The sequence below is a fragment of the Microtus oregoni genome, unplaced genomic scaffold, assembly GCF_018167655.1.
Source record: "Microtus oregoni isolate MIOR12 unplaced genomic scaffold, Mior012 000007F_ref0000211, whole genome shotgun sequence".
Lineage (NCBI taxonomy): Eukaryota > Metazoa > Chordata > Mammalia > Rodentia > Cricetidae > Microtus > Microtus oregoni.
Genome location: NW_024543066.1, coordinates 42,871,848 through 42,895,782, shown reverse-complemented (window position 1 = coordinate 42,895,782; position 23,935 = coordinate 42,871,848). Strand labels below are relative to the sequence as shown.

General features: G+C 51.4%; 1 protein-coding gene across 5 annotated transcripts; it reads left to right on the top strand.

Annotated features, from left to right (window-relative positions):
• The first annotated feature begins 4,097 nt into the window (after positions 1-4,097).
• Abcc10 (ATP binding cassette subfamily C member 10) lies at positions 4,098-23,933 on the top strand. 5 transcript variants are annotated; one of them, XM_041655901.1, is made up of 22 exons: positions 4,098-4,318; positions 6,992-8,213; positions 8,320-8,547; positions 9,061-9,217; positions 9,627-9,736; positions 11,251-11,330; positions 12,274-12,445; positions 13,606-13,704; positions 14,098-14,287; positions 15,008-15,085; positions 16,000-16,194; positions 17,021-17,174; positions 17,329-17,509; positions 19,876-20,219; positions 20,438-20,607; positions 20,729-20,800; positions 21,075-21,235; positions 21,516-21,778; positions 22,619-22,764; positions 22,844-22,941; positions 23,088-23,200; positions 23,527-23,933. In XM_041655901.1, the coding sequence occupies exons 1-22, from the start codon at positions 4,158-4,160 to the stop codon at positions 23,687-23,689; spliced, it is 4,557 nt and encodes a 1,518-aa protein (XP_041511835.1). In that variant the 5' UTR covers positions 4,098-4,157; the 3' UTR covers positions 23,690-23,933. The 5 variants fall into 5 exon arrangements, 4 of the variants coding, with proteins under 4 accessions (XP_041511835.1, XP_041511836.1, XP_041511838.1 ...); XM_041655902.1 differs by lacking the exon at positions 20,729-20,800 and having other exon boundaries at positions 23,527-23,931; XR_005974633.1 differs by lacking the exons at positions 23,088-23,200; positions 23,527-23,933 and having other exon boundaries at positions 21,440-21,778.
• The last annotated feature ends 2 nt before the right edge of the window (positions 23,934-23,935 follow it).

Below are 23,935 nucleotides of genomic sequence, written 5' to 3'. Positions count from 1 at the left end.
AAAGGGACTGAATCTTATGGTCCAAATCAGCTGTCCCCTCTTCCATAGTAATAAATTTCTCCTTAATATCAGCCACTAATGTTTCAGTTCCTACAGAAAGGGACTGAAGCTTACAATTCAGATCAGCTGTTCCTTCTTCCATAGTAATGAATTTCTCCTTAACATCAGCCTGGAAAACTTCAAACTGATTCTCAATTGTTTTTAAGCGTTCAATCTCTGCCTTAAGAATCCTGGATTCGTCTCGTAAAGACTTTATCATATTTCTATTATCAAACCATTTAGTGGCAATGAAAACTATGAATCCCAGAAGGATCCATAGATGTGGGGTATTAGACACCTCTTGTAAAATCTCCCACATGGTACAATTTAAAAAACTGTTAAATTCTTGAATACTAATGTGTTCAGACATTTTATTTATAGAAGATAAAATTTCTTACCTGCAATGATCGGTTCCTGCCAGTGATGGTCTCTGTGTTTTTGGAGCCTGTCCTAGAACTAGCTCTTGTAGACCAGTCTGGCCTCAAACTCACAGAGATCTGCCTGCCTCTGCTTCCCAAGTGCTGGGATTAAAGGCGTGCGCTACCACTGCCTGGCCGGCCTCAAACTCACAGAGATCCGCCTGCCTTTGCCTCCCAAGTGCTGGTATCAAAGGCGTGTGCCACCACTGCCCGGCCAAGTCACTTTGTATCAGACCAAATCTGCCGCTGTGGCAGCTTTTGTTGCAAAACCGCAGGTACTTGAGCTTCTGCTAATTCAGGCAGTGGGGTTCCGCTGCAAACTTAGCCAAGGCAGGCAGAATGGGCCTGTGTGGCCGAGTATGTCTCGGACTCGGCACTGGGGCCGGAGTCACGAACTAAAAAACAGCACCCGGGAGGGTGCTTTGTTAGCTAGCGGGCTACCCGCTTGAGTCGGGGGCAAAATAGCCCACGTTGGACGCCAAAATGTAACGGCGTAAACGAATGCAGACAGATTGTAAAAATATATATAGCTTTAATGGCAAAATAGACTTACAGAACCACCGTTCCAGTGGAGACCAGGAAAGCAGAAAAGGGATGGCTGGGAGCACGCTTGCCAAATTTATAGGCCAACAATAGCCCGAGGCGAACACGCCACCTAAGGGGCGGGACTTATCCCTACACTCTGTTATCTCCTAACACTTGTGGACACTTAACAGGATGGATAGAAGTGTTTCCGGTCTCCAGGGAAACAGCAGATGTGGTGGCTCAGGTACTCCTGGACCACATCATTCCAAGGTTTGGTGTCCCACAAACCATCCAGACGGACAATGGGCTAGCCTTCACTTCCATGGTCATGGAGCTTGTGTCAGAAGCTCTCAACATCTCCTGGAAATTCCACACCCCCTACCATCCACAATCCTCGGGAAAGGTGGAGAGGGCCAATGGACTCATCAAACAACAGCTAACCAAGCTCTCCATTGAACTCAGGTTATCTTGGCCCTCCCTTCTCCCCATTGCCCTTACTTGCCTCAGGGCCACCCCACATTCTCTTATGGGTCTGAGCCCTTTCGAGCTCCTTTATGGCAGGCCCTCTCTCCTTAACCCTCACCTCCCAGTCCAAACTCCTCCACTGGCGGGGTACCTACCCTACCTCTCCCTTTTAAGGTCCCTTCTCCCGTTTACATGCTGACAGTTGTCTCCCTGCCACCACACCAGTGGACCCAAATGCCCCTAAACCTGCCCTGCTCTCCCCAGGGGACAGAGCACTCCTCAAACAGTTAACTCCAAGGTCTCTCGAACCTCGATGGACAGGACCTCACACGGTAATCCTCACTACCTCCTCGGCTGCCAAGCTTCTGGGACACCCATGCTGGTACCATCTCTCCAGGCTCAAGTGGGCATCTACTCAGGGTACTTGGTTTGTCCAACAGACAGGATCTTCCACCCTCCAGTTTTCCAGGATGCCACAATGAGGGGCCTAGCTACCTGCTCCTTGTCCTGACATACTCATCTTTGTCAAACAAGACAGGTAATAACAATATTTTTTCTCCTAGCCACCTGCCTTCTCACCTTCCTCAAGAAACAGATGCCTGATGTCTCCAGGATGGCAGTAAACTGGATGCCTCTCCAGCCACACCTCTTTCTGAGTGTGAGCCCACCAACTCCCAGATCTCTCCTCTCCCACATTGCCCCATGCCCACAGGAAGTAACCAGACTTGAGTGGGCGCCCCTTTATCCAATAAGTCTGGAATGTTTGGTTTGGGGGCTTCACCGCAGCTCCTGGCATCCATTTAGAATGTTGGGTAGAAAGCTCCATTTCAAGACACCTCCCCTGGGAGCTCTGACATCAATTTAACCTGTGCTTTTTCTAATTCGGTCTGATTTGGTCTAATTTGGATTATTGCGTCGGTGGAGAGGTTTACCAGGCCAGGGAAAACTTAACAAATACACAACAGGAAAACGGACTGGGTACACAGTTTTAAATGTCTCAAGACACATCTTTAACTTGGTTGTAAGGTCTTTAGTTTCTGAAGGCAAGAGTTATTTTTGAAAAAACTTTTCCCACAATACTATACACTCCTGTGAAACAGATTCCAATACACGCCTTGTAGACATAAAGCTTAAAATGTAACTGGCCTATGTCATCACACTGTTAAAATTGGTGGGTCAGGATTAGAATCCACATCCATCTGCATAACTAGAAATTTTCCATTATTCTTATTACTATGAAATATTTAGAAATGACTAAGCAAAGCACTTGACCTGAGCATTTTTAAAAAAAAATTCTATGGGCCAGGCGGGGGTAGAGTGTGCCTTTAATTCCAGCACTCCAGAGGCAGGCAGATCTTTGAATTCCAGGTCACCCTGGTCTACAAGCAAAGTTCCTCAGCTAGGGCTGCACAAGGAAATCCTGTCTCAAAAACAAAACAACAACAACAAAAACCAAGAAGGCCTTAGATCCCTGGAGCTGGAGTCATAGGTGTTATGATTTGCGGCACAAGAGGGACCCTTGATGGGTGAGGACAAACAAATATGCCATGTCGACAGAGATTGAGTGTAAAGTTTTATTAAAGGGGGGTGTAGAGGGGAGGAAGGGTGAAAAAGAGGGGGGAAGAGAGAGAGGGAAGGAAGGAGGGAGAGAGAAGAAAATTGAGAGTGGCCACTTCAGAAGAGAAGAGGGAAGAGGGCAGAGACCAGCTTGCCTCAACAGGAAAAAAAAAAAAAAAAAAGAGCGAGATTGGGAGTGGGTGGAGCTTGTCTCTTAAAGAGACAGTGTCTGGGTTCACACTACCAGGTGACGGGAAGGCCAGCATAATCCTAACAATAGGCAGTTGGACCGGGGTGGGTACTGTGAATCAAATTCAGTTCCTCTGCAAGAGCAGGAAGCACTCTTAACCCCTGAGGCACCACTTCTGCACGCAACGTAAGCATTATACACTTATGCAAATCAACTGTACGTGGGTATTATTATCCCCACCGTAAAAAAGTGGATAATTTCCGCTAAGGTCACACAGCCTTAGTACACGGGAATAAACGGTTAGTTACGTGTCCGTAAGCACTTCTCAGTATGGCAGGCATGTTTAGACCTTCCAGCTCTTTAAACATTAGAAACGCTGTGCATGTGCCGGCTAGTACGCCGTAGATAAATTGGAGAGAGCACTCCACATGACAGGGTACTAAAAATGAATTTGCACTAGGAGCCGGCTGGGTCCCTGTGGAAGCACAATGACAGAATCGTGACCCAGCACAACCACGCTCTCGCAGTCGCTCGCGGCGGCGCTAGGCAGCAGGGAGCTGTGCGCAGGCGCAGAGGCTTGCATGAGGGCGGGACGAACAGCACCCGCTGACAGGTTTGCCTCTAGGGGGCCCTCGCGGCCCTGGCCCAGCGCCCTGCCCTGCCAGCGCGTTCTTTCTCCCCCACCAACCACTCGAGATGTTAAAACTTGGCACAAACGTCTTTAGGCTTGCAGTCCTGGATTCCGGGAGGCTGGAGGCAGAAGCGGCAGGGTAAGTACCAGGACCTAAAAACTCGACCCCTCTGGGTAGCGAGCCTTCCTTGCTAGCCCCGGAAATCCTGCAAGAATGGGCGGGCCCTAGCTGGAGGCGGAAGTGAGGGGCGGTCCGGATTGGGGGCGGGGTTTTGCGGGGGACAGCGTACCGAACCCTGTGACTCTCGGCTTCTGCCCAGGTGAGGTGTCTATGGAGAGGCTCCTGGCCCAGCTGTGTGGCACCGATGAGGCGCGACCGCTCCCGCTGTGGGAAGGGGACACCACGGGCCACTGCTTCACACAGCTGGTGCTCAGCGTCATTCCCCACGCGCTCCTCGCCGTCCTCAGTGCCTGCTACTTGAGCACCCCAAGGTGGGTAACTGAAGCGAGACGCCGTCTCTCCCAGGTGTCACTGGAATTACGAGGTCTCTGGGGGTAGGGCAGACGCAGCAGAAAAAAAGCTGACTGTTGGCACTTGGTTGAGTCTCAGCAGTGTCGAGAGGGTTAATGAAACAGGGCGTTTAAACAGATACTGCAGTACCGGGCTGTGTCCTTAAAGTTGCCAATGCATTTCTCTTGCAGAGTTTTACATGTCCAGACACAGCTGCCATGAATTGGAGGCAAACATGGATGAGAGTGTTAGCTGAAAAAGATGACTTATGTTAGTTATAGGGCCAGTGACACAGGACTTCCATCCATAAAGTCCTGCTGTGCTGTCTGTAGTCAGATGCAGACTCCGCTGAAGAGAAGCTGTGAGGAGGAGAACAAAATCAGAACCCTAGAACTAACTTGGCTTCGTGTTGTAAGACGTTGGTGCTTACTAAACTCGCCTTGATCTTATATTTAGTTCTTGGATGGCCAAGTTGTTAATGAGGCAAAAGCCTAGGGGATCTTATCACAGATACCCACAGCCTGCTCAAATTGATCCAATCAGGAGGAGAGATTGCAATTTGAAAAAAAAAAAAAAAAAAAAGTAGAGCCCTAGCGGGCAAAGTGGCACATGCTTATAGTCCAAGCCGTCAAACTGTTCTGCAGGCTGAGGCAGGAAGATCATTTGAAGTCAGCCTGGTCTGCATAGTGAGACCATGTTCCAAAGTGAGGGAAAACAAAACCAGCCAAAGTATTTTGTTTACAATTAAGCTTTGTCGGCATCCCAAAGAGCGTAACAGACTGAGTTGAAATAGAATGTAGACCAGGCTGACCTAGAGATCTGCCTGCTTCTGCCTTCAGAACCCTAGGATTGCAGGAGTCTGTCTCCAGCCTCACGTCAAGGTTTTGAAGATTGATTGATTGATTTTTCCTGAGCGTACGTCTGTGTACCACATGGGTACAGTGCCTGAGGGAGCCAGAGGAGAGGGCATCAGCTCACCTGGAACTGGAGTTTCAGATGTCTGTGAGCCACCTTGTGGTTGCTGGGAACTGAACCCATTGGGTCTCTGGAAGTGCAGCCTATGCTCCTGATTGCTGAGCCATCTTTCCAGTCTCAATTTCTTTTTTTTTAATTTTATGTATATATGTGTGAGAGAGAGAGAGAAAGTATGTATACATGTATTTATGTACATACATTTATATGTACTACATGCATGTCTGGTATCCTTGGAGGGCAAAAGAAGGCATTGGGTGCCCTGGAGCTAGAGTTACAGAGGGCTGTGGGCTATCTTGTGGGTGCTTGGAGCCAAACTCAGATCTTCTGCAAGAACAGCCAACTCTCCTGTGCCATGCCTCCCTTGCCCAGTTTTCTTTTATGTGAACTTTTAATGCATTCTGATATTCACTGCTACATATTTTTTCTATATTTTTTTTGGACAAAGTTTTGCTATGTAGCTTAGGCTGGCCCAGAACTCTCTGTGTAGACCAGGCTGACCTCCAACTCATGGAGATCTTTGCATTTCCACCCTGCCTGGTGCTAGGATTACAAGTGTATATCATCATGCCTGGCTCTGTGTTGGATCCATTTGTGGCGAGAGAGCTGTTGAAATGAGGTGTCAAATAGTCCAGTTTTGCCTTGAGCTAGTGGTCTTCCTGACCCACCTCCCAACTGCTGCGATTACCAGGTGTGCTCCACCATACCCAACCTGTATTTGAGGGTTTTTGTTTTTCAGGATCTTACTATGTAGTTTCCTGGATGGCCTGGAACTTGCTAAGTAGACCAGGCTGGCTTTGAACTCAGTTCAAACTGACTACCTGCCTCTGCCTTCCTAGTGCTGGGATTAAAGGTGTGCACCTCCATACCTGGTTCCAGCTTGTATTTGATTCTTTTTAAAAAAAATGCATATATGTGGGTGTTCAGTATGTGCTGTGTGTGTGTGTGCGCGCGCGTGCACCTGCAGTCTAAAAGAGGGTATAGGATCCTCTGGAGCTGGAGTTATATAGGCAGTTGTGAGCTACTGGGAACTGAACTCGGGTCTTTTGGAAGAGCAGCAAGTACTCTTAACCACTGGGCCATCTCTCCAGCCCTTGTATTTGATTCTTAATGTAAACCTTTTGTTTATGAAAAACATTTATGTTAAGAAGATATAGGCAGAACTGAAAGACTTTCCTCTCTAGCTGAGAGATCACAGGTTGGCCCACACCACTCTTTACAGTCAGTGGGGAAAGACTGGAGTAGAATATTCTGAGGCTTTGTAAATGGAGGCTCCCCTGTTAGAGGACAAGAGCTGCTTCTAAGTGCATGTCATCCCGCGATACTTCAGATGAGTTTAGTACTCTTGTGTGCATCGTTTTTATAAAAAGTGTTTATCTTCGTGTAAAATTTGTGGGTTTTTTCCTAATTAGAATTTTCATGGTACTTACAACCTTAACTCAGACTTGTTAGTGCCTGTAGCAAAGAAATGAATCAGAAGGCCTGTGGGTAGATTAGAAAATGCATTGGGCAATCTGCGAAGGCTTCCTGGGAGGAAGGCTTTGGGTTCCAGGGTCAAGTAGGGCAGGGATGCCATACACACACCAGAAAGGGGATTTATTTCATCTAGCTTGTTGGAGGCAATGGGCATGTCTGAGTCTAGAGTCAGCCATAATGCACCTCCTTTTCTCTTTTTCCTCTAGGACTTCCAATTATATCCTACCTTTTAATCCCGGTTGGCGCCTCCGACTTGCAGCTTCCTTTCTTCTCTCTATCTTCCCGCTGCTGGACCTCCTTCCAGTTGCTCTCCCACCAGGGTCGCGCCCAGGGCCCATAGGGCTAGAGGTGCTGACAGGGTGTGTGACAGCTGTGGCCTGGTTCACCCACAGCCTGGCCCTGTGGGCATTGTTTCATTCCCTGCATGGCCGTTCCCGTGGACCCTTGGCTTTGGCTCTGGCAGCCTTCCTACCAGCACCAGCCCTAGTGCTGACGCTGTTGTGGCATTGCCAACGAGGCTCGTTTCTGCCCCCACTTCTCCCAGGTCCCCTGGGCCGTGTATGTCTTCTCATTCTGCAGCTGACAGCTGTCTTCGCCTATGGACTGGGCTGGGCAGCCCCTGGGGGGCCACGAGAGCCCTGGATTCAGGAACGCTTTTTGTCCTCTGAGAGTCAAGAAAGAGAGGTGGCCGAAGATGGAGAGAGTTGGTTGTCACGTTTTTCCTATGCCTGGTTGGCACCCTTACTTGCTCGTGGAGTCCGTGGAGAGCTCCAGCAGCCCCAGGACATTTGCCGGCTCCCCCGAAGGCTGCATCCTGCCTACCTGGCCCGCGCCTTCCAAGCACACTGGAAGGAGGGGGCCCAGCTGTGGAGGGCCCTCTATGGGGCCTTTGGATGTTGCTACCTGGCTCTTGGACTGTTGAAGCTGGTGGGGACCATGCTGTCGTTCTCTGGGCCTCTGCTGCTCTCCCTGCTGGTGGGCTTCCTGGAGGAAGGGCAAGAGCCCCTGAGCCATGGCGTGCTCTACGTTCTGGGCTTGGCCAGTGGGGCCGTGCTAAGTGCGGTGCTGCAGAATCAGTATGGGTACGAGATACGTAAAGTGGCGCTTCAGGCACGGGTGGCTGTGCTGAGCGTCCTCTACCGAAAGGCCTTGCAGCTTGGGCCTAACCGCCCTCCTACTGGGGAGGCCCTGAACCTCCTAGGCACCGACTCTGAGAGGCTGCTTAACTTTGCTGGCAGCTTCCACGAGGCCTGGGGCCTCCCTCTGCAGCTGGCCATCACCCTCTACCTGCTGTACCAGCAGGTGGGCATGGCCTTCGTGGCTGGGTTGGTCTTGGCACTGCTGTTGGTACCTGTCAACAAAGTGATTGCCACTCGCATCATGGCCAGCAATCAGGAGATGCTACAGCACAAGGATGCACGGGTAAAGGTGAGAGCCTTCCAGGTTCAGCCAGACGGAGACCCGGCCCGGCAGCGAAGCAGAGGTGTGTGAGTGTTGCCTCACCGTCACCCCACTCTCTTGTCCCTGTCTCCAGCTCATGACAGAGCTGCTGAGTGGCATTCGAGTCATCAAGTTCTTCGGGTGGGAGCAGGCTCTGGGGGACCGAGTAAAGTCCTACCGCTCTCAAGAGTTGGGGCGACTCCGGGTCATCAAGTACCTGGATGCGGCCTGTGTGTACCTGTGGGCTGCTCTGCCAGTTGTCATCTGCATCGTCATCTTCATCACCTACGTCCTCATGGGGCACCAGCTCACTGCCACCAAGGTGAGAGCTGGGGAGGGGGTCTTAGGGTTGCCGTGATGAAACACCACAGCCAAAAGCAACTTAGGGAGGAAAGGGTTCATTTCACACACAGTTCCATCATCAAAAGCAGTGAGGACAGGAACTCACATAGGGCAGGATCCTGGAGGCAGGAGCGGATGCAGAGGCCATGGAGGGGTGTTGCTCACTGACCCCTCCTCATGGCTTGCTCAGCCCACTTTCTTATAGAACTCAGGACCAGCTGCCCAGACGACATGGGCTGGGCCTTCCCCCATCATTCTTAAGGAACAGTTAGAATTTCTAGGATTCTCTGTCTTTTTCTCCCCAGGGTTTCTCTTTGTAGCCCTGGCTGTCCTAGAACTCTCTCTGTACTGTAGACAGGACCTGCTGTTGCTAACCCCAGGGTAGCCTCACCAGCTCCTCAGGTCTGCCGCTGTCCTGCTCCTGCCTGCATTGATGTGTCCACAGGGATGGTGTTCTACCCTGAGAACAAGACTCACCCTCACTCCCACTTAGGTGTTTACGGCACTGGCACTTGTGCGCCTGCTCATTCTTCCTCTCAACAACTTCCCCTGGGTGATAAATGGCCTCTTGGAGTCCAAAGTATCCCTGGACCGGATCCAGCGTTTCCTAGACCTTCCAAACTACAACCCTGAGGAGTACTACAGCCCTGGTAAGGAGGGGCTGGAGGGAAGGACCTAGCACATGGCAAGGGGGTGATCTTTTCATTTTAAGACTTACTTTATGTGTATGTGTGTGTATATGTACCACATGTGTGCAGATACCATGGAGACCAGAAGAGGGCACTGGATCCCTTGGAACTAAAGTTAACAGGCATGAGCCTTATGAAGTGGATACTGGGAATGAAACTGGGGTCCTCTGGAAGTGTGCTCATAACCACTGAGTCATCTTTCCAGCCCTAGCCTTTTGAACTCTGTGCACAGGTGTCCAGAGAAGTCAGGAACAAAATCTAGACCCAGCAGACTCAGACTGAATTAGCTGTGGGCAGCTCGATCAGGGACAGGTGACTCGCTGACATGCCAGCAGATGAGTGGTAGATGAGCTGCGTCGTCCCTGTTTAGATCCCCCCAGCGAGCCGTCCACAGTACTGGAGCTGCATGAAGCCCTGTTCTCCTGGGACCCAATTGGAACAAGCCAGAAAACCTTCATCAGTCACCTCCAAGTGAAAAAGGTTTGTGGGACAGACACCCTGGGAGAGTTCCTGGAAAGCAGGATGCCCAGACGGGTACATGAGGACTAATGCAGCTCTACCGGGAGGGAAAGGGGGCTTGGTGTGCAGCTTCCGGTCTAAGGGGAGACAACCCCTCGATGTGTGCATCTCCTCCTCCATGCCCTCTCCTCACACTGGCCACACCTCTCCCCGTATAGGCAGCTGACATCCAGCTTCCTCTCCCGTGTCCCTTTCCAGCTGCAGGGTTCAGAACAGACCCCAGGGCTTTTCCACCATCCTTTCAGGCTGGGAACCTGAGAGAGAGGGCAAGCAACCTCTTTTGGGGACCTTTACAAACAGCTTAGGTGATCCCCCATTTACTCTTGTGAAAAATGTCATACCTTGTGACCCCAACGCAGCATATGTAGTCAGAGAGCTTATAATGGGAAATTCCTACAGGATGGTGACTTCTTCAGGTCTGGAGTTTCTGCTCTCCTGATCTCTGTCTAACCCTTTGCCCCACGTCTCAACCTAGAGTTCTTCAGCAATGGCTGAATGGCCTCGACCACATTTGGCTCACGTTTCTGGCTTTTGTTGAATGTTTTGTTTTTCTTCTTAGTTCAGGCAAGACAAGGCTGGAATTTTTCAAAGGAATTTTACTAATGTGTTGGCTTTTTATTTTTACATATAGATAGAAGTCATAGAAACTCACTGGAGCTAGCCTAAGCAAACAAGAATTTGTAATAAGAATACATAGATGAATCACAGAGTTCAAAACAAGAGCGCAGATCTTAGGAGCAGCCCAGAGCCAGGCCACAACTTGCAGCACTTTGGGCCTTCTGCTTGTGTATTTACCTCATGCTGTCTGTGGATTCTCCACTGAGCAGAATTGTGACCGCAGTCAGCCTTCCAACTTGTAGGCTCTAGCCAAGAAGAAAGCTGCCTGAGCCCAGTCCATCATTTCAAATGATCAGAGAGCAGCCTGGTACCCATTTGCAGATAGGTCAGCCCTGGCTTGCAAAGTGTGAGCCTCGTGGACAAAGCTACAAGGACCCCTGCACGTTTCTAGGTTTTCTCCATGAGCCAGGAAAGGCTCTGTGCCTGTTCATCACAGCTGAGACGAAGGAAGGACAGATCACAAGAAAGGGCATGTCGCAGTGGGCTGCCTTTGTCCACTGTGATGGGACACTGAAACGTTAGCCAGCCCAGTCACCCCAAAGACAGGAATCCCTCTTCCCATACCTGCCTCAGCATACCCTAGGAGTTCCTGGATATGTTCCTCTTCTCTGGCAGGTCTCATTCCCTCGAAGGCCTTTTACAGGCAGTGAAATTGAGACTAAAGCGTGTGCAGCTTCTCTGAGGCAGATGCAGGCAGTCACTGGGGCCCACATGGCCTGAGGGATGGAGAGACCTTTTTCCCTGAAGACTTAACTGAGACCAAGAGCATCATCAGTTGGGGGTTGGTCAGTGAAGAACCTCAGCCCCGTGCCCTTCCTCTGTAGTCAGGCAGTCCTTACTGTGTGGCTTCCCTGCAGGGTGCGCTGGTGGGCATCGTGGGAAAGGTGGGCTGTGGGAAGAGTTCGCTGTTGGCCGCCATCACTGGGGAGCTCCACAGGTAATGAACCTCAGTGTGCCCCTGACTCTGGCTTCACCTTTTAGTAGCCATTTGCTGGGTCCCTGGTGTGTGTGGGAATGTCTTGGGTCAGTGTATATGTGTATGTGGAGAGGCAGGGGCACATGTACAAAAAAGGTAAAAGTCAGCCCCTTTGTAGGGAGGGTTCAGTCCGGAGATGTGGAGGGAGTCAGGGTAAATCTGGGCTGAGATGAAGCTCAATTGGTAGAGTACTTGCCTAACTTGTACAGAAGCCTTGAGTTCAATTCCTAGTACCACATAAAACTGGGTGTAGTGATGTAACTCTATAATCTCTGCGCTCAGGAGGTGGAGGCAGGAGGATAAGGAGTTTAGGTCATTCTTCGATACATAGAAAGTTCAAGACCAGCCTAGGATACATGAGACAAAACTAGTCAATAAAAGAAGCAGGGGAGATTATCATCACACTAGAGCAGTGGTTCTCACCCCTCCTCACACTGCCACCCTTTAAGAAGGCCTTCATGTGCTGACCCCACCCATAAAATGATTTTCCCTGCTACTTCCTAACTGGAATTTTACTACTGTTATGACTCATAATGTAAATCTCTATGCTTTATGATGGCCTTGGGGGTCGAGACCCACAGGTTGAGAACCACTGCAGTCGGGAGTCTTAGTGTTAGAACAAGAAGAGAGGTCACATGTGCTGTTAGCTGTCTTTTCTGAAAATGGGGCTACACAGGGAAGAGGTCCACAGAGGGGTGAGGACTGGAGGGAAGCCATGCTTGCAGGTGAGGGTGAGCCCCACCTGAGCTCCACTGCATCTATAGGACGCTGCGGGGCTGGAGCCAAAGAGCTGCTTTCTCCAGCCGATAGTGGCCTCAGAGCCTGCCAGCTTTATCTGAGGAGGGCCTGGGCATGCAAGGGCTCATTAAGGAACTGGTCCCCATGCTGCCCTGGCTCTCCGCAGGCTCTGTGGGTGGGTGGCAGTTTCAGAGCTGTCCAGAGGCTTTGGACTGGCCACCCAGGAGCCCTGGATCCAGTGTGCCACTATCCGAGACAATATCCTCTTTGGGAAGACATTTGATGCCCAGCTGTACACGGAGGTGCTAGAGGCCTGCGCCCTCAATGATGATCTCAGTGTGAGTACCTACCTGTCTCAGCTGCCTGCTTTCCCATATGTCCCTAACATCCCAGACTAGATTACGTCTCTGGGAAGGGCTTCTGCACAGGTGTCACTCATCTAGGGCAAGCAACCAGCCTCTGGGCCTCCTAGAGTGTTCATCTGCTTGGTTCCCACTTCCCTGTAAAGCCCAAGAAGGATGGGAGGGTGTTGCACATAGCAGCCCTGAGGCCCCCAAAACTAGGCTAGGGTTCTCTGTGAGGCTTGGTTTGGAAGAGTCAAGGTCTTGTTTAAACCCTTGGGAAAGCTGCCAAGCCCATTAGATTGCCCCATACCCACAAGCCAAGTACTAAAAACAACAGAGAGAAATCATATTTTTCTGTGAATTCTCCAGCCAATCCCCAGGTCTCCTCTAGGACTGTTGTCACCACTGGCCTACTCAGAAAAATGTGGAACTTCCTGGGCAGGAGGGCCTTTGACTTTGATCAAGGGTAATCTTGTGTCATTTTATCATTTGCTTTACATCTATGGGCGAGATGGTTCACCTACCTATGCTCTGGTCCCATCTGTGCGGAGGAAATAATGCCAGCCTTATAAGATCTGGCTTCAACTGATGTGATTCTGTGTCTCAGTTACTTTTTTGTTACTGTGATAAACACCATGACCAAGGCAACTTTCGGAAGAAAGAGTTTAGCAAGGGCTTACAGTTCCAGAGGGTTAATCCTTGACGATCATGGCAGGGAGCATGGCACCAGGCAGATAGTCGTGGTGCTGGGAGCAGTAGCAAAAAGATCACATCTTGAGACAATAGTCACAAAGCAAAGAGAGCTAACTGGGAACAACATTGCTTTTGTACCTCAAAGACTGACTGCATTGACACACCTCCTCCAACAAGGCCACACCTCTTAATCCTTCCTAAACAGTTCTACCATTAGAATGGTGGGCCCATTCTTTTTTAAATCACCACAGCCTGGAAGGTGTTAAGTAAGTGTTCAATAGCTCCCAGGCATTGGAATCTGGGCTTCTGTCCTCTAAACCACTTGTCCCAACTGAAGTGCAATCTCAAGCTTATGAGGCCTTCTGACCTCCACATTTTCTCTCTTCCCTACAAAGGGAAAGGAGACAGAGTGGAAAGCATGGGGAGTTTGCTAACCCGCTGGGTGTCTTCTGTTCCTTCAGATCCTGCCTGCTGGAGACCAGACAGAGGTGGGAGAGAAGGGTGTGACCCTCAGTGGGGGACAGCGGGCTCGGATTGCACTTGCCCGTGCTGTCTACCAGGTAAATTGAGGTTGTGGGGCAGGGGTAGGTTGGTAGTCAGGGGTGTGGAAGCAGTCTAGCGCAGGGGGGCTTGGCTGAGCAGGGCCAGGCATATTTCTGTTTGCATTTGCTTTTTTCCTCCCTCACTCCACGTCCCAAGGCATTGGCTATCCTACCACCTGTTTTCAGATTCAAGGCAAAAATAAAGGCCTGTCGTACTGGGGCCCAGCAAGGCACTGGACCCACATCTCTGACTTTACACTCAGTTGGAGGGAAGTCTATTGTGTCTCATCTCTTTCCTACAGTGTAGAGCTGTTCTCACCTGTCATGTCTGATTGCCTTGAAATTTGGGTCTGGGAGAGCCTCCGAGCCAAGGACTTGGGCCATACTGCCTGCCATGTTCTTTCTGTCTAGGAGAAAACCTTCTATCTCCTTGATGACCCTCTGGCTGCTGTGGATGCAGACGTGGCCAACCACCTGCTGCATAGGTGTATTCTGGGGGTGCTGAGCCACACCACTCGGCTGCTGTGCACCCACCGCACTGAGTACCTCGAGAAGGCTGACGTGGTGCTGTTGATGGAGGCCGGGCACCTGGTCCGGACAGGTACAGAATGGCGGGGGAGTGCCACATGCAGAGCAGACCTGCCACCCTGCCACGTGCAGAGCAGACCTGCCACCCTGCCACGTGCAGAGCACACCTGCCACCCTGCCACGTGCAGAGCACACCTGCCACCCTGCCACGTGCAGAGCACACCTGCCACCCTGCCACGTGCAGAGCAGACCTGCCACCCTGCCACGTGCAGAGCAGACCTGCCACCCTGCCACGTGCAGCCCGGGTATATTTCAGCTCTTCCTTCCCTCCCCACAGAACCAGCATGAGAAAAGAGGAAAATGGGCAGGGGGTGGGGAGACAATGTGCTTGAGTCTTAGAGTTTAGCTGCCTGGAGCTTTGAGAGCAATCATGTGGCTTCAGAGAAGTGAGCAGTGACCTGAAGAATGGCAGAGCCCTGATGGCTTGTCCAGGGGGGCATGGCCACCTGCAGAGCTCAATGGCAAAGCAACAGGAAGAAGTGAGGCACAGCTGGAATGATTTGAGCAGAGGCTCCACGGTAGTGACAGCTGACACTGTGCAGGTGGAGGGAAGGGGTGTTTATGTTCATGGTACGAGTTGCTGCTAGCTATGCTCCAGGTACACAGCAGTGGACCTAATGAGCTACTCAGATAGGCAAGTGAGAATGAGCAGAGAGAGGGGAAGCTGGGATCACACACACTTAGAAAAGCCTAGTGTGGACCCATTACAGCGTCCTCCCTTTCTTCCTTACAGGGCCTCCCTCGGAGATTCTGCCATTGGTTCAAGCTGGCCCCACAGCCTGGACTAAGGAGGAAGAAGTGACTGACTCAGGTATGGTCTAGGGGTGGGAAGAAGAGGCTGGGATTTTCTCCTCTTTATTTGTGTCTATATGTGTATCATGGAACGTCCCAGACAGGATCTCACTGTATAGCCCAGGCTGGCCTTGAACTTCCTGAGTGGCCGAGACTGGCTTCAAGAGGCACAGATGTGTGTCACCACACATGGAAACATTGGTTGTCTCTTTTGTTTTTCCTCCAAGTCCTGGGAGTCAAACTCAGGGCCCTGCCATGCTCAGCAGAGGCTGTGCTGCCCTTCTTCAGTCTCAGGGTTTGGTTGTTGTTGTTGTTATTGTTGAGACGGGGTTTCTCTGTCCATCACGTCTGTCCTGGAATTCGCTCTGTTCTGTTGTTGTTATTGTTGAGACGGGGTTTCTCTGTCCATCACGTCTGTCCTGGAACTCGCTCTGTTCTGTTGTTGTTATTGTTGAGATGGGGTTTCTCTGTCCACCACGTCTGTCCTAGAACTAGCTCTGTTCTGTTGTTGTTATTGTTGAGATGGGGTTTCTCTGTCTACCACGTCTGTCCTGGAACTAGCTCTGTTCTGTTGTTGTTATTGTTGAGATGGGGTTTCTCTGTCCATCACGTCTGTTCTGGAACTCGCTCTGTTCTGTTGTTGTTATTGATGAGATGGGGTTTCTCTGTCCATCACGTCTGTCCTGGAACTCGCTCTGTTCTGTTGTTGTTATTGTTGAGACGGGGTTTCTCTGTCCATCACGTCTGTTCTGGAACTCGCCCTGTTCTGTTGTTGTTATTGTTGAGACGGGGTTTCTCCGTCCATCACGTCTGTCCTGGAACTCACTCTATTTTTGTCAACACACAATGGGAATGATTTTTAAAGCCTGCCTGCCCCTGTGAAACATTCGCATACCAAGCATAATTCCTCTGAGGTCTTCCTGATTCTCACAGGCAAGTCCCTGTCAGTACAGAACCTGGAGAAAACAACCGAGGGGCTGGAGGTGGAGCAGAGCACATCTGGCCGCCTAGTGCAGGAAGAAAGCAAATGCGAGGGTGCCGTGGCCCTGCATGTATACCAAGCGTACTGGAGGGCCATGGGCAGTGGCCTGGCTGTCGCCATCCTGGTCTCTCTGCTCCTCATGCAAGGTGAGACTATCCCAGAAGGTCCTGGCCCGCCCCCTCCACCGCATCCCCCGCCGTGCTGTCCAGGCACTCAGGACTGCATTCACCTGGGAACCACAAGTGCAGAACCTTACCAAGCACAGACGACAGTTGATACAAAAAGTGTGCCCCAATTTCGAGTATTCCAGTGGTCAGCTAGGCGTAGTACTCCATCACGGTCCTCTTTTTTAATTAACAAAAATATTCATTTTCTGCATGAGTGTTTGCCTGCATGTATGTCTATGCGCTGTGTGCATGCTTGCTACACACAGGGGTCAGAAGACACCAGGTCATCTGGAACTGGAGTTACAGATGGTTGTAAACGATTATATGGATTTTTGAGGATTGAACTTGGGACCTCTGCAAGAGCAGCAAATGCTCTTAACTGCTGAGCCATCTCTCCAGCCCCCATGATGATCATCTTTTTTAAAAACTGTATTATTACGGTTTTTTGAGACAGGGTCTCACTGTGAAGCTCATGCTGGTTTGGTTGGCCTTGCATTTGCAATCCCCCAGCCTTAGCTTTTGAATATGGAAATTATAGGTGTTTACCACCATGCCTGGTTTCCACAGCTAGCTATTGATCTGCCATCCAGGCAAGTTCTGTTCTGCAGAACTGGTCATGTTGTTCATGGAGCTGATGGGTCTAGGAACAGTGTAGAGTAGGAAGGACCAAGGGTAGTGGCAAGATGTGGAGGCCCAGGGAGGCGTGCAAAGGAAGGAAGACTCCACTGCGGGCTGAGAATGTGAATGTCTGAATAGAACCAAGCAGATGAATCTCTGCAACTTCTCCCTCCTCCTCCATGTCCAGCCACACGCAACGGTGCTGACTGGTGGCTCTCTCACTGGCTCTCTCAGCTGAAGACAGCAGGGAATAGCTCCAAGGAGGGTCCAGCTTCCTCCAGCCCAGACTCCACAGTGCTCTTCTCCCCACCGCTGCTTCTCTTCTCCTCCAGGAACTTCTAGTAAGTGGCTGAGGCCAGGAGCAGGTTTGCCTAAGGAGGGAGGGCATGCTTGGAGCTGTCTTTTAGAGGGTGGGAAGAGGTGGCCCTAGAGAAGGGAAGGGACATCTAAGGAAGCCTTCTTTGGGTCACCTACAGTCTCCTCCCCACTACTCAGCACTCCACTGCTCAACGTCGCTTCCAATGGCTCCTCAGATGTCCACTTCTACCTCATCGTGTACGGAGCCATTGCTGGAGTCAACTCTCTCTGCACCCTTCTCCGGGCAGTCCTCTTTGCAGCGGGTGCCCTTCAAGCAGCTGCCACCCTACACCACCGCCTACTGCATCGACTCCTCATGGTGAGGTGATGGGAAGGTGAAAGACATCCCCAGGCTTGTATCCCCCAGTGCATGGACTGCATTCCACATTCCCTGTCCACACAGTAGCCTCTGGCAGGGCAGGTGGGGCAGCATGTAATAGTCTCAGGCCAGAAAGTACCGAGTCAGGAACACCTGGGTGTGAGTCCAATAGTGTCAGCCTATAGCTTTTCATCCATAAAGAGGGCAAAAGAGAGGATATTCCTCGGAGATTCATCTGGAACTTTGTAGTTCATGCAAGGCCTGTTTTCTCTTTTGTGTTCTTTATTTCCCTTTATGTCTACACTGTTTCCTTTTCCCTTCCCTTCCTTGATAAGCTTCCTTGCTAAGGGTTTTTAATATGTTATCTTTTTTGTTTGTTCATTATAGAATGGATGTATTTTATGTGCACGCATTTTTTTAAATTTTTATTTCTTGTGTATATATCATTGTTGTTTTTAAGAGTATCTTATTATAGCTCTGACTGACCTGGAACTCACAGACATCCACCTATCTCTGCCTCCCAAGTGATAGGATTGCACCTCATTCTGCACATGTATTTTTAATCCTAGTTATTGATAACTTTTATCTAGAGCTATTTCAAAAATCCACTCCTACCAGGCATACTAATAAGCACCTTTGGAAGGTTGAGGCAGGAATCTCCTGAGTTTGAAGCTAGACTGGGCTACATAGTAAGCTCAAGAGCAGCCTGTGCTAGGATGAGGCCTTGTCTTTAAAAAAGTAAAGTTAAGATGCATTGCTATTGTATATTTTGTCCTTTGCTTTCTCATCTATATAATAAGAAATGAATTGGTTGACATATGGAAAATGCTTAAGTTAGGGCCTGGCATCCAGTAAGTGCTCATTTAGTTGTTATTTAATTTTGTTTTATTAGCAACAGGCTCTCACTGTGTAGGCCAGTCTGGCCTCCAACACTAGATCCTCCTGCCTCTGCCTCCCAAGTGCTGGGGTTAAAGGTGTGTGCCACCACCAATTAGCCCCGAGCCCTTTCTTAACCTGTTATGGTCTCACAGTGCCCTGTGGGGTAATCTCACCCCATTTTACAGGCAAGGGAACTGAAGAGCTGAGCATTGACATGGCCTGGCCAAGTCTAGGTCTGTGGTAGCCAGTCCATGGACCTGTCACTGTTTGGATTTTGGTGACTGCCGCATGGGAGCAGTCACCCCCTGTTCTCCCTCTCCTTATTGAGCCAAGGAGGACACTGGGCTTTGAGGGACTAATTTCTCCTAAGTGTGTCTGGAAAGTGACTTCCAAATCATCTGATCTGGTTCCTGCCTTCCAACGGGCTATTTTTAGAGTAAAAGCAGATGAAGATAAAGACAGGGAAGAATAGTGTTTGAAGCTGTGACTCTCAGCGTTAGTCCAAGCAGCACTTATGAGCACTTATGCCAAGCACTCTGCCTCTCTGAGCTGTTCTAATTCTTTCTCGTTGCGGTCCTGTGAGATGGGGTTGAACTGTCATCCTCACTCTCCCCTTGTTTTTATGACAAGGTCTCACTCTGTAGCTCTGGGTGTCCGGGAACTTGCTGTATAGGCCACGCTGGCCTTGAACCCATAGAGATCTCCCTGCCTCTGCTTCCCCAGTGTTGGAATTAAAGGTGTGTGCCACCAAGCCTGACTGCCCCACACTTTTTTTTCAAGTAGATTGAGCATGGGTTTATTATAGAAAGGAGAGAACTCCCTAGAATGGGAAGAATAAATACCCTGTTGTCCCTGTTTTTAAGCTGAAGATCAGGGATCTTGGAGAGAAAAGCACATTCCTTGCCTGGGGTCTCACATTTCCTAAGTGGCAGACCTGGAAATCAAACTGCAGTCTGAGTACATCTGAGCTTTTGTTTGGTTTGGATTTGGTTTTGTTTTGTTTTTGAGGTAGGGTTTCTTATTGTCTCCGACCCTGAGCTCCTAACTCTCCTGCCTCCATTTCTGAGTGCGCATGCACTAGCACAGCCAGGCTCAGAACCTGACCCTTCCCCACACCTTACCTTGCAGTGCCGCTCCAGCCACAGGCAGGCTTTTCCTCCTGGCGTCTAAGGCTTGCTCGTCGGCCCAAAGTGCCCATCTTGTGGAGAAAAATTAGCTCTCTTTTCTTGAAAGAGCAGTAAGCATGCCCAGCCCAGAGGACGATGAATGCTTAGCATGGCCTTGAAGGGTTCCCCAGTCAAAGGAACTGGGGTCTTTCTCACCTTGAGATAGCTCCCTCCAAGTTCCAGTCCCTCTCTTCCCACACTTTGGGGATATATTATTCTTTTCTCTACTGTAGGCCATCTTTCCTACCTCACCTCTCACCAACCTGCCCACCAACTCTTTTTCTTCAGCCCTTGACCTTGTCCAACCACCTTCTCTTCCAGGCACCGGTGACTTTCTTTGACTCCACGCCCTCAGGCCGGGTCTTGAACCGCTTCTCCTCAGATGTAGCCTGTGTAGATGACAGCCTGCCTTTCCTCCTCAACATTCTGCTGGCCAATTCCGTAGGCCTGCTGGGCCTCCTGATTGTGCTAGGTTCTGGTCTGCCCTGGTTGCTGCTGCTGCTGCCACCTTTGAGCTTCATCTACTACCGAGTGCAGCGCCGCTACAGGGCCTCCTTCCGGGAGCTGCGGCGCCTGGGCAGCCTCACCCTGTCTCCTCTCTACACCCACATGGCTGACACCCTGGCCGGCCTTCCAGTGCTCCGGGCTGCAGGGGCCACTTACAGGTGCAACTCCCAGCTGGAATCGGGGGTGGGAGGCAAGGTAATGGGGGTGCATTCAGAGGTTAGGAGTAAAGGACACTGGGAAAATGTGAAATGTGAGAATCAGAAGAGAGTAAGGTGGAGCCGGGGTGGGTATGTAGGTCAGTCTCCGGGAAGGGTGCAGGGAAGGGGATATCAGTACAGCAATGGAGTGGCCTCCCTTCCTTCCTGACCTCCTCCAGATTTGAGGAGGAGAACCAGCAACTCTTGGAGCTGAACCAGAGATGCCAGTTTGCTTCCTATGCCACGATGCAGTGGCTGGACATTCGACTGCAGCTCATGGGGGCAGCAGTGGTCAGCGCCATCGCCGTCATTGCCCTGGTGCAACACCAGCAGGGACTTGCCAACCCAGGTACCACCGTGAGACCCATTACCCTTACTTTAGGAGCGGGTCATTCCAGATCCTTGACTCAGACCACCCCCCCCCCCACGTCTCCCTCCTTCATCCTGCACCTCTGTCATCTCCTACCCAGTGTTCCCTGTGAGGATGCTTCAGCAGAGCTATCATCACCCTCATTTCAGTGCTGAGGAATCCATGGGCAGAGGTGGATCTGGGACCAAACCAAGGCTTCTGCGATCCTCCTTCCCTTGCTCCTGTCTACCCCACTACTCTATCCCATCCCCCTTCATCTCTGGCTTGCCAACCTTCATTGCCTCCTTCTCCAGGTATACTCCAATCCTTCCCTGTCCTCTGCCCACTCCTCTGCCCACTCCGTCACCTGCAGTCCAATGCTGGGATCCTCTTGCTCTCCACACTCCCTCCCACACACTTGTCAGTGTGTCCAGGTGTCCCCTAGCGGATGGCATTTCTCTCCCTAGGGCTGGTGGGCCTCGTGCTGTCGTATGCCTTGTCCTTGACGGGTCTGCTCTCGGGCCTGGTGAGCAGCTTCACCCAGACAGAAGGCATGATGGTGAGCGTCGAGCGACTGGAGGAGTACTCTTGTGGCGTTCCCCAAGAGCCCCGAGGTCAGCCATTGCAGGTAAGTCGGCCCCTCCATCTAGGCCAGGGGTGCTGGTCCTGGGGTGTCCTCCAGTCTTCCCAGGTCCTTTCCTTTAGCTCCCTGCTGTCTTTTCACATTCCCCGAGCCTCTTGGTTTGACTGCCGCCATTCTTCACTGTACCCTCATTCCCATGTCCATCCTCCCTTCTGCTCCCTATTTTCTCCACCTTTGCTATCCCCCCAGCCATCTTCCTCCATCTCCTTCCTCCATCCTCCCACTCTGTCCTTGCCACCGTTCTTCCTTCCCCTCTTCCCCACAGACACCCTACCAGGGCATCAGGTGGCTGACCCGGGGCAGTGTGGAGTTCCAGGACGTGGTGTTGGTGTATCGGCCAGGACTGCCAAATGCCCTGGACAGGGTGACCTTCCGAGTGGAGCCTGGGGAGAAGCTGGGCATCGTAGGCCGCACAGGCTCTGGCAAGTCTTCCCTGTTCTCGGTGCTCTTCCGGCTGCTGGAGCCCAGTGCAGGGCGGGTGCTGCTAGACGGTGTGGACACCAGCCAGCTGGAGCTGGCGGAGCTCAGGTCTGGGGCCAGGTGGTTTGGGGAAGGGGGAGAGGGCAGTGGGAGCCACTCTGGGAAGGTGAAAGGAAACTCAGGGCAGCCAATCAGCAGCCAAGGAAGATGAGGTGGACAGGTGAGGACAGGTAAGCTGTGACCCCGGCTGGCTGCAGGTCCATCCTCATCTTTCCTGTACTTCCCAGAAGACACCGTCTCCTCCAAACGCTAGCATAGCATCTAAACCAAGATGCCATGAGCCCTCAGCCTGTGTATTGGTAGCCAGCACGTGGGGTAGCTTGGGGCCTGGGTCAGTTGTACTCAGCCAGAAGTGATCTATCGCATCTGAAACTGTAGGTGCCCCAGCCCATTCCCAGTTTACCTTAGCATCATTTTATCCCAGTTCTGTAACATGGAAGTCTCATCCTGCGCCCACAGCTCCCTGGCCTGCCTCCTCTGCCCTCTCCTAAGTCGTGGTGGTTTTTTCTTCTGGCTTGACCTTCTAGCTTCTTGGCCTCCTCCCACTGAGAAGTGCCTCCATCCCCTCCCACTCTCTTCATTTCCTGCCTGGCCACTGCAGGGGTCAGGGTCTCTGGGGCCAGTCCCACAGCTCAGCACAGTGTTCTCTGGTTGGCAAATCTCACTAGGCCAGACTCCAGGCCTTTCTCTCTTTGGTCCTCCTCACAGTACCAGTGCTGTTCTAGGTGTGTGGCTAACCAGTGAGCTGGTGGATAAAGGGTGGGAAACAGAGGGAATGATATTTCTGTCTCATTCCCATATTTCCTTAGAAGTGCCAGGCCCATAGGTAAACCTATGCCACAAGAAAGTGGACACATCCCTAGCCTGCTCCCCCTGTCCTGTTCCCAGATCCCAGCTAGCTGTCATCCCCCAGGAGCCTTTTTTGTTCAGTGGGACTGTGCGGGAGAACCTGGACCCCCAGGGCCTGCATGAGGACGGCGCCCTGTGGCAAGCCCTGGAACAGTGCCACCTGAGTGAGGTGATCGTCACTGTGGGTGAGTCCTGGGCCCTGGCCTGAAGAGCAGATGAGAAGCCAAGGGTGGCCCATCGGCAGTGAAGATGCTCTGCTTACAGGGGGTCTGGATGGAGAGCTGGGCGAAAAGGGCCGGAACTTGTCCCTGGGACAGAGGCAGCTGCTGTGTCTGGCCAGGGCTCTCCTTACAGATGCCAAGGTAAGACAAGAGGAAGACACATCCAAGAGGCGGGGATGTGTGCAGGGAGGAGGTGGGTTGGTGAGAGTTTCATGGAAAAGCAGAGGTGGGGAACTGTAGTGATGTTACAGTCTTCTTCTGCTCCCCTCCTGCTCCACATGGTCCAGATCTTATGCATAGATGAGGCCACGGCAAGTGTGGACCAGAAGACGGACCAGCTGCTCCAGCAAACCATCTGCAAACGCTTTGCCAACAAGACCGTGCTGACTATAGCCCACAGGTGTGAGAATACTTAGGGACAGTAGAGGCACAGACCTCTGACCTTTGCCGCCCCAGGGAGATCAGACTCCAGAGATAGCATTGGGTAGGCAGGGGATCAAAGGTCTGGGGACCTCAGCTCTTCTTCCTTCAGGTACAGCCCCAGGGCCCCTGGTAGCACACTATCTGGAAAAACACCACCATTCTTCCCATAGCACAGACCCCAGGGACTCCAACCTGTGGGGGACAAACCTGTACAGTCTGGAGGGATCTGGAGGGAAATGGGGTGAGCTTTCTCTTTAGGGCATTGTACCCCTCTCCTACCACTGACAGTCTTCTCCCACACAGGCTCAACACAATCCTAAACTCTGACCGAGTGCTGGTGCTCCAAGCCGGGAGGGTGGTAGAACTGGACACGCCCTCTGTCCTGCGCAGCCAACCCCAGTCTCTGTTCCAGCAGCTCCTGCAGAGCAGCCAGCAGGGAGCCTACCCCCGCCCTGCCGGATGCTGAGCCTCCTTCCCACCAGGGTGGCTCATTTACCTTCCCCTCTGAGCATCTACCTCTCCTCCGCTTCCCCAGATGGGAAAGGGCACCCTGGCTTCCCCATGTAAATCACACGTAGGTGGGTTGAAGGCTGAGGCTTTCTCAGAACTGGTCCACCACGGGCCTCTTCATCCAGAATTCTGGGACAGTTTTTCTTCCATAGACGCCCACTTTTATTTTCATAATTTTATTTGATAAAATTCCTATTTTACA